At 37.0% G+C, this 17,179-nt stretch overlaps 1 protein-coding gene across 1 annotated transcript in view; it reads right to left on the bottom strand.

The window, feature by feature from the left end:
• Positions 1–320: 320 nt before the first annotated feature.
• LOC131047880 (uncharacterized) overlaps positions 321–17,179 on the bottom strand; it is a 185,501-nt gene continuing 168,642 nt past the window's right edge. Inside the window, exons 10-13 of the mRNA XM_057981688.2 lie at positions 1,945–2,038; positions 1,703–1,821; positions 1,534–1,578; positions 321–1,338 (exon numbers count right to left, since the gene is read on the bottom strand). Coding sequence (XP_057837671.2) covers positions 1,099–1,338; positions 1,534–1,578; positions 1,703–1,821; positions 1,945–2,038 — 498 coding nt within the window. The 3' untranslated portion in view covers positions 321–1,098. The remainder of the gene's footprint in view (positions 1,339–1,533; positions 1,579–1,702; positions 1,822–1,944; positions 2,039–17,179) is intronic.

Here is a 17,179-nt window from a genome sequence, read left to right as displayed (position 1 = left end):
TGCATTATTGAAATAGAAAAAGTGTATTTCTTAACATTATGTACGAATAAAGCCAATACTAATCATTAAAAGTATAAATAAATTCAACTTTAATTTGATTATTATTGATGAATTTATGTATCCACTATTGAAATTTTCCAACAAAATGTATTATAGACAACTTGGGTCAGACCTTATCAATTTTCTTAAAAGTTCCCGTAACTGTTGTTAATGTATCATAGAAACACCGAAGCTGTGTGTGTATTATTTATGTAATCCATTTTAAAGCAGTTTTTCCCTTCACTTCCTTCACATTAGAGTTATATGATGATGATGTTTAGATTTTTCTCTAGAATTCATAAAAACTTTATGGTACAAGTCAAAAATAGCTATCAGCCTTATATAGCATTTGTGAAATGTCCAATGAAACCTGTGAGAGTGAAACAACTTTTTGAGTGATGTCCAAAAGATTTTCTTTAAGTCAAAACCTGTATATTACAAAATTTGAGAAATTTGAATCTTATAAAAAATTTAACCTACCCAACATTCCTGACACCCTCTTATTATTTGGAAGCTTGCATGTTACTTTCCGATATTCGTTTTTTAATCCAGCTTCTCGATCTAGGCAATGGCCTGCTAACTGGTATGCTCTTGAGATAGTGAAACAAGGCTTTTATTAAATGCCCTTTTCCTTATCATCATTTACGTATGGCTCTTTAAATAACTCATGACCAATGATGTAGAAGAATTAATTACCAATGGCTGAAATTAATGCTTAAGGACGACTTGTTTTTGGTGCACTTTGATATGTCGAGGCAGTGGGAAACTGTCTCCACGATAGCTTCTTTAAGACACAGTTTTATGGGAGGCAGATCTTCCTCATCGGCCATGGTGGTGGAGGCAGCTATTGGGGTGGTAGAGAAACAGAAGATTGCAGATCTGAAAAACTAACAGTTGCATAAAAGCTATGGAAGAGAGTCCATTCTTAAGCCCGGATCCAGAGAAGTTGAATGATAATACTGCAGGCTAGTTATTAAGGTGGAAAAAAAGAACATGGTAGGTATTGAATACAAGAATGGACTGAAAACTTTAAAATATGAAATATGGATGTTCTGACTCTCAGTATCTGCCATTTCCTGTGTCTCTTTGAGACTTGTCTAAAATCGACTCCAGCAAGCTGCCTTTATATAAGTTGAGTTGTTTTGCAAGTGCAAATCCTGCACACAAGCCATCGACTGCAGCACTCACAATTCCACCAGCATACCCTGCACCTTCTCCAATGGGATACAATCCACGCATTGACAGACTCTCATAACTAGTCATATCACGAGGAATTTTTACCGGTGCACTTGTCCGTGTCTGAAATAAAAAAAAATGTTACTGGAAATAAAATAATATCTACAATACTGTATAACTATAGGCAACGCAACCATGCTCATAGATTACATCCTAACCAACTAAAACCTCACATATCAGCTTAAAAACATTTGTAAGTCTAAATTTTCTATTACACAGAATAAATCTAACATCTTTTGTTAAGTAAAGGAGGTATACCTCTACTCCATGTAGAAGTGCTTCCTTTGATATGAAACCTGGAAGCTGTGACATTGACATATTTGGGCAAAAAGTTAATAACAAATTCACGAGAAGTCTTGCATCAAATATTAACATGAAGAGAAAGAATACGCTGTACAGATAACCGAAGAAGAAAGAGTTGTTGCACCTCTTTCTCAAAACTTATGAGAGACTGTTTCAATGCATGGGTTATATTTGATGGAAACAGTTGATGCAAGGGAGCTGCTTTAACTCCCAACCGATAACTTGAAGGTGGAAGAGAAACATCTAAAAGAAAAAGTGGCTTTGCAGTGTCAGTAACACAACTGTATTATCACAGATGCCGAAATATGGAAGAGCCATAAATTAATTGCTCAGACAGATGTGAGCAAGGAAACAAGTCATACATACCTGACAGCTTGCTTTCAAGGAAGTTTGGTACTGTCTGTGCCGGGACAACAAAATTGCCTCCCCCCATAACTGCAGCTTCCTTCTCAAACTCTCTCTGTAAAGGTTTTAGAAGCATAAATAATATTACTACAAGATACAGCAAGTAATGACATTGTCTTTTAATGGCAGTCTATAAAAGCCTGGATTTTGGTGATACAGAAATTTCTGTTTTTTTTGTTTCCTTTTTCTAGAAACTGAACCATGAGATTACTATCATGTTTGCTCTCTCTCTTTATTCCAAAGGTAAAATAAGAAAAAAAATAAAAAATGATAAAGCTTGATATGCTTCAAGAATTAAACAATTATCCTTGTGAGAGCCTACCCTAGAATATTCATATTTAATAATCCTATAAATGTTCACTGTTTGTAATGTCCCTACCAAGGAATTTCAACAAAGATTGAATTGTTTCAATTTTTGCACACAGACATTTCGTCAAGCACTTGGTCGAACTTTAGAATTTACAAAATTTATTAATTATAAACAGCTGTAACTACCATTATGATAAATAGTTGCTATGCAACCCTTTCAAACTTGAATGATCACTCAAATTTCAAGAATAACATGGAAAGGCTGATCTCATCAATGCCTGGATAAATTAACACATAGTTCCCGATGCTGATACAACTCAGTTTGCTGAAACAAATCAAGAATTCATATATAATAGAGTGGATTCTTGTGCTTCAAACTGCTGCTAACAAGATTGTTGAATTGCTTGAATTAAGATGCTTGAGCTGAAGTCTGATTTGAACGTTCAAATCACCTTTTTCACTCACAAGCATTTTTACAAACATTTGATAGAACAGATAACATTATTTCCAAGTTTCTACAATGTGGATCAGCTGCAACCTTCATGTATGATCATAGACATTCACACAAACAGTTTGAAGACATGAAATAATGCTTAGATATTTTAACAAACTTTTGTCATTGTTAGCAAAATTTAAACTTTTTGTGTCAAAATAATAAGCATTGTCAAGCACTAAAACCTTTATCGAGTCAATTCTAGTTGTGAATTGATAGTGCCAAGTGTTATATGCTCGCCATCATCTTTGGAGTGTTATAGGTGTCTAGATTTGTGTTGAAAGGCATGCCCATTCGAAGAAGAGCCGTCGCAAGTTTCAGTTGAGATCTTGGGAGCAACCATGATGATGCAACAAATTATGAAAATAATTAAATTTGAAAATCTATCAAAGATGGTGCAAAATCCTTTTATGAAAGCATTCATAGTAATATTTCAACCAGTATGGCAAGTTTTTAGGCCAGTAAGGAGATATTAAACTTTTGATTTTTTGATGACTAATTTACAGACAATTAATTCTTAAGTTCCATAGCAGCTGGAGTAAAATGGTTTAGCAGGGATATTTCTGGAATCATTTTTGACAATGTGGCTAGTTTTCGGGTCAACCCACCTCCTTGGTTTCAGAGATATAAAAGATTAAATTTTTGTTAGCCAAACTATGGAAACGATTTAATCAGAGGTTTTACTCACTCAAAATGGAATTATATTTTTGGGTTTTAATTGTAATGGCACTTTCATCAACCTGGAATTTTTTTGTGATGAAGCATTGTTCCAATCAAAAGTTATGGCTATTTCTCTCTTGCGGCTTCGGAGTTTATCAAAAAAGTTTGTTAATTGGTACACGAGGTTAATTAATTTTTTTTTTAGAGCACAACTTTTTCATTCAATTAAGATTTTTTTGAGCAAGTCAGAGGGCTTGCCAACCAAAAGAAAGTTAGATCGATCAAAGGGACTAAACAACCAGATGTAGGGGTTGTAAAGTTGCCAAAACTAGGTTAGAATTTGGGCTTTATTTGCACACTTTTTCCTTATGTTCAAATGCTTGAAATTCCTAAATTTCTAACCTCTCATGCTCACATGCTCAAAATTCCTTACTCTCTAACCTCTCAAGCTCATATGCTCAAAACAAAATCCCTAACTTTCTAACCTCTCATGCTCAAATGCTCAAAATTTGTAACTTTCTAACCTCTCATGCTCACATGCTCAAAATTCCTAACACTAGCCTCTCATGTTCACATGCTCAAAATTCCTAATTTTCTAACCTTCTCATTTTTTAGCATTAGTGAAGAGATGCTCATATGCTCAACTTTTCCAACATTCTAATCTTGTCATTTTTTAGCATTAGAGAAGGAAGGTTACCTTGCTCAGTTTTTTACAGCTTATGAAACTCATTTTGACCATTAGTGAAGAAGATGGGATCTATAACTAACTATTATGTGCAAGCATAAGCAAGAACATGGAGTTGTCAGACAGATTGCACTGAATCAAGTGAAGCTTCGTGGGATTCCTTGAGTGCAGAAAAATGCAGAAAAATGAATTTGTTGAAAAGTTTAAGAAAATATCAAGAAAATGCAATTTGCAGCTATAAAGCTGAAATCCCTAACTAATGTCAGCATGCTTTAAGCATGAAAAATAGGGAGAAACCAGCAATGGCAATCAGGTGTTAAGATTTTTTGAGGCATTTGGATTTCTATTGAAGTTGCAGATCACAGTCATAGTAAGATGGTGATAAAATTTTCATTTCTTAACAAAATTAAAAAATTAAAAATATTCTGGAATGAAGCTGAAGAGAGGAGCAAAGCCCAAAAAGATTTTGAGAATTTTATTAATATTTTGTAAGTTCACAGCACAAATCTGGCATGACATTCCAGAGGACTGGAAAATAATTGGAAATGCTAAATGTTTTCAAAGAATTCTTGAAGAAATTGTGTAGGTGAAGGGTGTAGTAAAAAGTATATTATAGAGTTGAAGGAACACAATAGGACATTGAGAGGGGGAAGGGGTGGGGGACTGAGGATGAATCAGTGTATCTTAAAAAAAAAATTAAACTCAAGTGTGCAAAGGCTAAAGATGCAGATAAATTAAAAGCACACACGAACAAATCACATAACACAATAATTTATGAGGAAAACCCAATGTGAGAAAAACCTCAGTGAGAATAGCTGCTGGAGTCTACTACTCCAATCCAGCCTCACAAGGAAATCACTGTTTACAATAAGTTTATGGGCACCAACCCCTGCTTTGAGCACCCACTCAAAGAATTACAATGACTCAATAATATACTTTGATACAATGGAATGCCTTGTTAAAAATGGATTTTGTAATCGTTACAGTTTGAGAGAAACACACTTATTGATTTTGCCTCTCTGATATATGTTTTCTGCCTTCAACCTTCTTCCTCTGATTTGTCTTTGACCTCTGCTTGATTATCTTTTCTCCTATGTTGCTCTTTGCTTTTTGTTTTTCTTTTCTTAGCTGATTTCTCTGTTTCTTCTTCACACACTCTCTCTACTTTATCTACTCTATTCACTACACTTCTCTGCTCTACAACTTATTATCTGAATGCACTTCTCCACATTTGATTCAGCAGACACCACGATCTTTTACAGCTCAACTCAACTACCCTTGTCAAAATCTCATAAACTCCTTCTCGATTAGATCAGCTTTGTACATCAATAATTTTCCCTCCAAGAATCAAATATTTTATTCAGTTTTGTAATCTTGGAGATTTTCACCATAGAAGATTTTATTCTCTGTCCTGAAAAATGTTCTCAAATTGGCCGCCTGTATTAAATGCATCCTTTCTGTCTTCAGATCATTCTCTGTGTACCGATTACTAAGTTTAGTAATCTTCATCTACAATGAGATCTGATATCCATCCTCGAGCCACAAAAACAGTCTGCAATTTGGTCGCTATCAATGCTTTCTTCATCCTCTCTCGACTTGGTCTGATGAGATAGACAACTACCTCATTTAAGAGCATCATCACCGACATCTGCATATCAAATACACCATTCTATAGACCTGGATGCCACATGTCTTCAAAACCGTCGTCCAAGTCACTTAGTCAACGTCAGTCAACTGAATCGTGGACCTCTGTGTCTATTGGGCTGCCAACGTGTCAACAGAATCATCTCAAAAGGTCACAACGACCTTAAACCCTATCGCGACGCATACCTACGGGATGGCGGGATTATTCACCCATCTTAGTCTTTTCTTTCCCCGCAGTCACCTTTTCTCCATTCTTTGTCGCCGCGGGATGGCGGGGGTACACGTATTAACTAAACAGAGCCATCTCAACAACCGTACGATTGCGACGCTCGACAACACTGTTTTGCTGAGGAGTGTAGGGTGTAGTCAACTGGCGTTTGATGCCATGGGTATCACAGAAGTTGGAGAATGCAGAAGAACAAAATTCCCCCCCGTTATCTGTCCTAAGAGTAATGATACTATGTCCAGACTCTTTTTCAACAAAGGACTTAAACTTCTGAAAGATACTAAATACATCTGATTTATGTTTAAGAAAGTACACCCATATCTTTCTACTAAAATCATCTACAATAAGCAAAAAATATTTGCAACCAGTAACAGAAGATGTATTCATAGGACCACAAATATCAGCATGAAGTAATTGAAGTACCTTAGATGCACGCCAAGACTTTCCATGGGGGAATGAAGTCCGATGCTGTTTGCCAGCTTGACAGGCGCCACATACTCCAAGATGCTGAGTCTGAATATCAGGTAACCCTGAAACAAGTCCCTCCCGAGACAGCTGAGAGAGATACTGAATGTTGAGATGTCCATATCTCTGATGCCACAAAGTGCTAAGAGGAGAAACACGAGCTGCCAGAGCCACTTCAGGAGAATCACCAGTGTCAAGGAGCCTATATAGGCCATGATCCTCTAGACCAACAGCAACAGTAAGACGAGTCTCCCGATCAATGATGGAGCACTTGTGAGCACTGAACACCACATCTAGTTGAGGAGAATTCCTCATAATCTGGCTGACAGAGAGCAGATTAAGTTCCATTCCAGGAACATAATACACATTCAGAAAAAGGAGAGTCCTTCCACCAGACTGTATCTGAACAGTGCCTCTGCCAACAACTGTATACTCCTCACCTCCGCCAAATACAACGGAATCACTGAAAGGTGAGAAGTCTGTAAACCAGTCACGCCGATGAGAAAAGTGACGTGATGCACCAGAGTCGATGTACCAAGCAGAAGACCTGGCATGATCTGAAGACCTCTTAGCCATAAAAGCATAAAAGGCGGACTCCTTCTGCTCGGAATGTTCCGCAACATGCGCCTTCTGGTGTGACCCTCCCTGCTTCTTTTGTTCAGAAGCGAGCCTCTGACGGCAATCTTTCTTCATATGGCCGTACTTGTGACAGTAATTGCACTGCACATTTTTCTTCTTAGCTCCATCCTGTGTCTGAGAAGAGCCTTTCTGCTGAGAAGACTGAGAGGACTGAAATTTGCCTTTATCCTTCTGAAAGGATTGAGCTGTGAAGGCATTTTCCAAGGAGGTTGATGTAGTACCACTACCAAATTGCTGTTTCCAGCGATCCTGCTGTAGAAGTTTGGTGCACAGTTCTGAAAACTTCAGATCAACATTAGTGGAAGTAATATTGAGGGTTTCAATGAAGTGTTCATACGTTTTCGGAAGACTTTTTAAAGTGATTACAACCATGTCTTCTTCCTCCATAGTCCGACCAATAGCTTCGAGTTGATCTCGAATGTCCTTAATCCTCGTGAGGTGCTCTTGTAAGGACATACGTTCATCCATCATAATGGAGAACAACTGATTCTTCAGAAAGAATGCTCGGCTCTTGTCGGATGTCTCATGCAATTCCTTCAGATGCTTCCAGATGTCAGAAGCTGTCTTGCCGGAAGGAATCTGCGGTAACTGATCATCAGTTACTGAGAGTTTGAGAAGCATGACTGCCTCCCGATTGCGTTCATCAAACTTATCTTGATCTGCACCAGGTGTACCAGGACTGAGCTCTTTGCCCAAAACAAGCTGGTCAAGACGCCTATATTCAAAAATGGTCAACATACGTTGTTTCCAGATGTTGTAGTTGTGACCATTAAAGCGTTGACTGCCTTCTAACATCAGATTGGTGAGAGAAGCCATTTGCACGTTTCCCAAGAAAAAATTCCTGGTTGACCCAGAAAAATCCAAAGACAGCCCAGAAATGCGTGCAAAAAACCCAGAAGGATTCTCCTGTCAGAATGGGGATCCGCGGGCTCGAAAATTGAGGCACGAAAATCGAGGCACCCAGAAAAAATGGACAACAACCCAAATTAGGGTTTGAAAAACCCACCACGAATCTGCAAAAAAAAAACTGAACTTCGATAAAAACTAGAGGTAAACACCTCAATCGAAGATTGCAGAGGTCGGCGCCATTGTTTGCAGAGAGAAACGCTAGAGGGAGTTGCAGATGGCGACGCTGTTGCAGGTGGCGCCGCTGGAGGTGACGACGCCTGCAGACGTGCACAGAGCCGAACAATGCGAACAGGTCGCAGATCGCGCGGGTTGCAGGTCGCCGAACAGCGCTGGGAACAAGTCTGTTGCAGGTCGCGGGAAGAGCTCACGGGAACAGGTTGCGGGTGGATGACGCCGGGAACAGGTCGCGGCGTCGGGAACAGATCACGAACCACGAACCGAGGTTGCAGACGACCCTGCAGACGTGCGAACACAGGTTGCGAAAAAACGCGACAACCCTGCAGCTCGCGCGGGAGTTAAAGTGCGGGCACACAAACAAAACAGGTCGAACGCACAGAAAAACCAGGCGATAGCCCCCACACAAAAAAACACGCGAATTATAGGCCCTCACACGAAAATGTGTATTACAGGTCCTCACACGAAAATTCGCTCCAGATCACTACTGCTCTGATACCATAAACAGTGCGAAACACGCAATGGATTTCAAAGAATTGATTGATTAATCAGAATGAGCAAGACGCTCATAAATAATACAAAACTATTTACAAGAATAGCAAGTTTCTAATAAGAAACTGCTGAGAAGATCGAAGACGATCTGTCTAAAATAGAATATACACTGAATGAGCATTAATACTAAAATTATCATATTTTAATATTCTATTATTAACACTGTGGTTGTTACCTCACAGTGCCTTTGGTCTTCAGTCTTCTACGTCGTGGAATAGTGGGATCCACCTCTTTCTTTACACCTGTGTTACCCGGCAAAACCATCACACTTCCATCTTACATGGTGTGGGATAGCGAGATGCTTCATTTTCTTTGTTCTTACTTACCCCGCGCGACCAACGCATTTCACTTTTCCACGTTGCGGGATAGCGGGGGACATCATTTCCCTTTTAAGTTTTCTATCCCACACAACTTTCTCTTTGGCCTTCTTACCCTTGCAGGCTGGCGGGACGCCTTTATCTTTGATTTTCTTACTCCGTAGGCCCAACTTCCTTAAGTTTTTTCTCATCGCATGATAGCGGGGGACACCATTTGCTATGCATTTATGTTACCCCGTAGGGTCTTTTCATTGCCGTCCAACTTGCCACGGGATAGCGGGGGAGCCGCATTAGCTAAATCTCTAGCGACAAAAAAACATTCTGGCAATCATCTCCGTGAAAGCCTCAAGCCTTTCGCGGTTTCGCAATGGGTCGAGTCAACTGGAAGGTTTGAACCGCAACCCAGCGAAAACACTTAGCATTCATCTCCATTTTGCAGGCGGTTTACTACCTTTGGCGGTGACCGTCGAAAAATGGCGAAAAACTGCCAACTAGAGGGATTTCAACATTTTCCACTTTGCAACTTGCATGAACTAGACATGATGGATTCATCAAATGATGAGGCATATTTAGGGCATCCATTCAAATCTGAAACACATGTATTCAGACTAGAATGACCTCTACAACTAGTCTGCAACTCTTCTCTTCTGCTCGTGACCTAGTTGACATCAATGACAACATTTGCCAACAAGAGTAACTCTCCAGATTCTCATATTGTAACAAGAACTCTATTGCAAAGCCAAATGGTGTCACGTTTGTTGGTGTTTTCATTGCATATTGTCATTCAGAGCTAGTGAACATTGAATAACAATACTTTCATTTGATGATAAAAAATTTCCACATTGTTTTTGTAAATGTATTATTATGTGTTGTTGCCCTTGTACCTAGGGAAATCATGTGGGCTTACATTTTTGGATGAATGTAGTATCCTTAATCGTGGATGAATATTCTTTATGTCAATGTTTGATGTTCCAATCTATGAATATGTCACAACACCTAAGCTTTTTCATCCCTATAGAGAACCTTGGGACAATTTGTTCATTTCAATAGAATGATAAAAGATCTGCGTTCTTAATTGGCTATGTGATGAGATAGTAACCAAGGATAAATGAAGCAGACGAAGATGGAGAAGCACCTCAATGTAACCCATAACTTGAAAATTACTGATCCGTTTCTAAGTTCTTTTGTAAAAGTGACTTGTGTTACATGTTTGTAATCAAGTTAGAAAATAAGCTTTTTTTAGCCAAAAGTTAGAAGATTTCTAACTAAAATAAAGCTTATTTTATTTTTCTCAAAATGCAAAGGTAGTTTATAATGTACCCAACCGCACAGTACCCAAATTTCACCTTTGACAGGTTTTCACTCTCGGCGTACTGGATTATACTCTTGGCATACTACACCTTCGGCGGGTTTCACTCTCGACGGAACTACACCTTCGACAGGATTACACTCTCAGCAAACTGGATTACACTCTCGGCGTACTACACCTTCGGCGGGTTTCACTCTCGGCGGAACTACACCTTCGGCGGGTTTCACTCTCGGTGGAACTACACCTTCGGCAAGTTTTCACTGTCGCCAAGATTACACTCTTGGCGTACTACACCTTTGGTAGGTTTCACTCTCGGTGGATCTACACCTTCGGCAGGATAATTATTTCTTGAGCCTTGTGTAATTTGCCAACCATCGAAAGTTACTACTCAAATTATGCAACAGAGTTACACACAATATACTCTTCGGATATATATATTTATATTAGTTTTAGTGCACAAAACAAGTTTGGGGACATGTATTTCATCTAGAACTCGATTACAAATGTATCTTTAAATGAAGGCATTACAGATTTGAACCACCGGCAGAATAGGGTGAGGAGGTACTCCCACCAAAACTGCAAATACAGAATAGGGAGGATCTTGCACCTCTGAAACTGCAACAGAACGAAACTCCGATTGGAATTTGCAAACACAAAGAAAACATCAAATTCACCATACCCACAACTATGCCAAACTCGGCCTTATAAATGGGCTCTGGGAAGTTTCCCGAAGGGTTACAAATGGCTGACACCAAAAGTTTATTATTTTATTAATTTGGGCCCCTTTATTTAATAATTAAATAAATTAATTAAATAAGTCCTTATGATATTATTTAAAATTTAGGACCACTTAATTAATTAACTTAATTAAGTCACTTTATTAAAATTGGGGACATTACATAGTTACCTAGGTTACTAGGTGGTTACTAGTTAGTTATTAGGGAAAGCCTATAAATACAAGGCTATTTAGAATGTTAGTGAGGCTTTTCATGGAGGGGACACTCTGGAGAGATTTTTAGAGAAATTTTTGATGACTTTTGACTTTACACTATGTATAGATGGATTTTTTGAATTGTATAATTTCAAAAAGATAATGAAGAACTCATTTTAGTTATGTTCTAAATGTATTCTTGTGTTATTATTGCTAATTTTTTGTATGTTAAATTGGTAATCCCTTTTTGTTTTATGCAAACCATTGATAATCTAAGCAATTGATGTAATGAAACACAATTATTTCTTGTTGTCTTGATTTGAATGTGTCAAAGTAACTTATCTCCTCATATGTTGAGGTTTGTTATCTTTCTTTCATTGTTATTGCGAATCTAAAACATTTTTGGTGATAAATCCCCCTTGTAATCTGTTATTAGTTGTGGTCCTATTTGGTGTTCCTATGCTTGCCACTAGGGTTTCTGTTATTTAGCTTTCTTTAGTTTTGTCTTTTCTCCTTTACGTACTTTCAGGTTAGAAGTACACAAAAACCCCAAAAACCCCCATCATACGAGGGAGGTTTTCCTCTCAAACACAAAGGAAGATTGCAATCTCATATCCAATCTCTCCAAGTGTTGTCACATTTGTCACTGCCTGTTGTGTGAGTCACTTTGAAATCTGTTGTGACAAATCTATTTACCAACAGTCATACAAGTAGCTGAAGCAAATATTCAAATACACAATCCTTAATTAATAATGTCTGACCTCTTAGCTGATATAGAAGATGTTGGTATAATGTTTCTGAGTGTAGTGATCAGCAGGTTCAAGAGAATGGAGCAGTAACCTTGATCAAACTTAATATTTTAACAGCGGAAATTGATTTACACTCGTAACAGTGACAATGGTGGACTGATCTGCAGCTATTTTTACCTCCTTATTCCTTCCAAAAGATGGCAGCTCACCCAATAAGAGCAGCTAATAATAATTCCATTTATGGCAACTTCTCTTGATTTGCATTTTATATATATATACTAAGTCACCAGGTTCGAATTCGAATTTGAAGTTTGACAGCTTTGAAATTCGAATGAAGTTCGATGAGGAAAATATTCAAAATGTATAAAATTTGAATTAAATACACCATATGTAATTTTAAATTTTTTTTAATAAATACATGTAATATATCTATAAAATTGCCTAAATAGTAATTGCAAAAATGGCAGGCAAAAATTGCAGACGAACTTCTCTTGCAGGCTGCGACTACCACGGGTCCGCGACTACTTCTCCAACGACTTCTCCTGCGGGCTGCGACTACCGCAACTCACGGCGGACTGAAGATTCACGCGGCCTGAAGACTCGCGACAACGGGCAGACTGAAGATGTGTTTCAACAAACGTTGGCCTCTCATTTATAAAAAAATAACCGGGAGAAACCCTAAATTGTGATTTAAAAAATATTAGCAGAAAAGAAAATCACTTTTTTGATCAATCGAACTTCAACGAATTTCAATGATTTGTTTTGCATGTTTTAAGTTCGGCGAATTTCGAACTTCAAGGATGAAATTCGGCCGAACCTGGTGACTTAGTTTATATATATATATCTATCTATATATATATATATATTTCAAACTCTCCTAGGTGTCCTTGTAGGCAGTGGCCAATAATTTTACTGAATAGAATTCTAATGGAGTTGGTGGCTGGTATGATTGGTATACAAATCTAACTATCCACATAAAATTATTTTTGCCTATAAGCTTCAATAAATTTGTTAATTGTACTTTCTGAAACTCCTACTAATAAAATAATATTGGAAATATATATAACTCTGCTTACACCAATTAATCTGAAAAATTGTATCCTTTCAAAACAAACCAGGACTCTGAATGAATCACACTGTATTGGCTAAGGAAGTTCTTTCACTTCCAAAACCAATCTTTACCCTTGGGTTTTCGTCCTAGGACTGCTGTTGAACAAACCTGCTCAACCTCCACAACTGGGATTCAAGAAAATATCAAATAACCAAAATATCAAGAATGAGGAAATGATTTCTCTCAACCTCCTTTTATAAAACCTTTTTGGGATCTTTCTAGAAGCTATATTTTATAACCATTTAATAAATTTCTAGAAAAATCACATTTTATCTCTTTATAAAGTGACTCTTATTTTAATTACTTTTGAACCATGAGTCACTTTATAAATAAATTAACTATATTTCCACACAACTAACAAGTTGCGGAAAAGACTAAAATTGGCCAATTATGAATCCGACCATGCCAACATAACCTTAAGTTCGCAAGATATCCAACTTGATGAAGTTTGACACTTTCCAAAAATAGTAGACTTTTTCTAGAAATGTGGAATGCTCCTAGAATGTCTAAAAAAGGGGACATTACTAGAAAGGCCACAAACAAGGGACATTAAGTTGTTTCTGACAAGTTGCTGAAGTTTACTACAAATGCATGGATACATAATAGATATTTCCAAAATAGTCACGCAATCAATATTCTATCTAGTTACAATCTAGTTGACAAAGTTTGCCATAATAAAGGCAAATGATTGAATGAACTAGTTAAACATGATATCAGCCCTAGTTTAATTCTTGGAGAATAATCTATGTGGTTCGGTATGTTTTTAATCAATAATATAAGTATCCTGTTTATTATTGTATTTTTGGCTTTGGCTGTGTTTAAGTCACTTTTTACTTATGAATGGTTGGATTGACAAATTTTGTCTTCACTGACAACCATTTGGTCTTATAGTAGCAAGTAAAATGAAGGGCTGAGGGCACTAATATAACAGGTATTCCCTTTACAAAGCTTTGTATTGTACGCTACCTAATGCTATAACACAATTATTCTTTAACTTCTTCTACATACGTACGTGGTACTTGGTTATACATCCTCAATCAAGTCACATGGTAGTGTATCTTTTTGCTGTCAACATCTCTGGTGCCATTGCCTTTGTGAACGTACGTTAGATTGAAGTCACTAAGTCCTGAGAATGAAGAAGAACTGAGTGAAACTTAAGAAGACTAGGTAACTAATGAGGATGAGAGAGCTACTAGACCTAGGCCATCAATGCTTTCTCTCACCTATCTTGAATGCATGCTCCCTCCACATTGTTAGTGTTTCTTGTCTTTTGCAAGACAATCCAAAATAGAAGAATATGTGAGCTAAAACCTCTCTTCAAATTGAAAGGGGAAACTCCCATTTAACATAAAAATAACCCTATATTCTAGACTATGAACAAAATCTACAAGTACTCAAACAATGCACAATAATTCTCTAGGGGTTTTGTTGCAAAGTGAAAAAACCAAACTAAACTTGTGTCATGTCCCCCTTTCGAACTAATTTAATTAAGGAAGCACTAACAGTAATACTTTAAGTTGGGCTCAATCACTTTATTTCAAAAGCGCAGCTTAAATATATTATTATTTTATTTAAAAAAAAGAGTTTTTAAACACTTTGGAAGGGATAAGGAAATTCAAATTGAGAGCCCAAAATGAATTTATAAAAGGAAGGTGAATTGGTCATTTCCATCATCCGTTGCATCAATTCCATTTTCAAGTTGAGCACTTGAGGACAAAACCCTTTGGTGTGGGAAATCTGAAGGATGGAAAATCTCTTGATTTCTATTGTTGGATTAGAGGACAAAACTCTCTTGTCTACTTGAGGTGATTCCATTTGAGGATCACACTTGTGCTGATCATTGTTATTTATTTTGAATGTTTCAGTTGAATCAATTGAGTATTTGCAAGCAAAATAAAGTTTAGGGTGAACTGGTCATTTGCATCATTTGTTGTCATCAATTATATTTTTAGATTGAGTACTTGGGGATGAAAGCCCTTTGGTGTGGGAAAATTGGAGGTTGAAAACGCTCTTTTCCATTGTTGGATTGGAGGACAGAAACCCTTGTCCATGTTAGGTGATTCCATATGAGGATCACACTTGTGCTGATTATTAAGATTTAATTGCAGATTTCAGTTGTGACCAGTCAAATGAAACAATATTTGCAAGTAAATCAAGCAACATTTTGTTATTGGTGATTGTGAACGAGTTTGAAGGCATTGTTTCTATCGCACAACCCTTTCATTGGCTACAATTGGGTCTACTCAGCTACTGTACAACATATTCTAGCTGCCATAAAGATATATCTAACCACTGTACTACATATTCCAGCCACCACTTTGTAAACATCATCAATAAACAATTCAAATCGATCACCATCAGCATTTCCCGACCTACGACTGCAATTACTAATTGCCAAACCAATCTGCCAGCTGTAGTACAACATTGAATATAGTAAAAGAAAATTGTCACTCAGTGGCTGTATAGCAATGAATGGAGTCTCAAGTTTATTCGAGCAATAGATCCACCATTTGTACAATAGTGCGACATCTCTTGTGTGGGCATTTATTATATAATTTCTGAAAATTTGCTTTCTAGCTTTGTATATTAGACTTTGTATCTGTAATGTACCCACTTTGAAATAGAATTTAATGGTAAATAATAATAATAAAATTAAAATGCAAAAGAATAAAATTATAGTAAAATTAAAAAATATAAAAGAATATAATTAAATATAACTAATATTTGATTAAGGTCAAAAGACATGGAATGAAAAGTTGTGACTCCCTCAAACATGAGATATAAATGGGAGAAGAGAACCTCATTTGAGAGGGGGATAATTTGGGAATCAGAAGTGCAGATCTAATTGTGAAAGGTTGTGCCCCTTTCAAAGGGCAGAAATAATGAAGAGTTGCACTCTTTCAAAAGGTGCTAATGGTGAAAGGGTGTGTCTCTTGCCAAAGGGCATACATGATGAAGAGGTGTGACCTCTCCCTCACATTGAGAGATATAAAGGAAAGGAATCAAAAGCCTCCAGTGACATCACAACAGATCAGGTCAGATCACAACTGTTATTAAGTTACAGGCAGTAACATCTTTGTTCTTGGTGGTTGGATGGGGATGTGTTTAATATGTATACTTAATAAATGAAGCCTGATAATGTTCTTATGCAGAATTTAATAGTAATATTAATATAGACTGCAATATGTATGGCAGTCGTATATATATAGACTCCAGACTCTCAAAGAACCGGACTTATGAAATTGCAATACTAATACAAAACCCTAAACAGGAAACAACTGGGGGTCCCCATTCGTAATGGAGCGATGTGTGAAATAGGTCACAACACATCGTTAATCAATAATCTCATATGGGACAATATTTATACTCAACACCACTATAGATAAATCCAATGGCCTCCGTGGCCCTTTCCATGCTCACATATACATAACCCATTATGGGCTTTTCTCCTCAAAAGCTCAAAGGAGGACAATTAAAGGTTCTTTGAACTATAAAAGTAAGGAACATGAAATTATAAATGAATTAAATTATTATAATAGATAAACTAGTTAAATGAATGAAAATAGAATGGAAATATGAGCTTACATCTATAGTCTCCATTGGAAGCTAGAAGTCGTGCTGAGCAAAAACCCAGTCAACCATGTTAACCTTTGCATTGGTCTTGGTATATGAAGATTTAGACCACTCTTTAACAACAAGCACACACTTCAAGGAAGCCTTTAACTGAAGCAAAGATTGCAACATAATAAACTTTATTGCAAAGCATGTTATTCAAAGATGAATCGACTCCTTTTTGTTTGTATATGTAGCATATACCCTAGTTTCTTTTTTCTTTTTTTTTCAGATTTCTCATTTGCAATGTTCAATAGAAGAAGACGGAGATGTAAAGTAGAGCAAGAATAATGAACTGAAATAACAATGTATTGAAATATAAATGAAGTACAATATATCATCAAAATCAAAGATACTTAGATGGAGAAATAGCATTACAATACAAAATCAGACATACACATTTGCTGATTA

This window comes from Cryptomeria japonica, chromosome 3, assembly GCF_030272615.1.
Source record: "Cryptomeria japonica chromosome 3, Sugi_1.0, whole genome shotgun sequence".
Taxonomy (NCBI): Eukaryota; Viridiplantae; Streptophyta; class Pinopsida; order Cupressales; family Cupressaceae; genus Cryptomeria; species Cryptomeria japonica.
The sequence above is the reverse complement of the archived record's forward strand: the minus strand, read 5'-3'. Positions and strand labels throughout refer to the sequence as shown.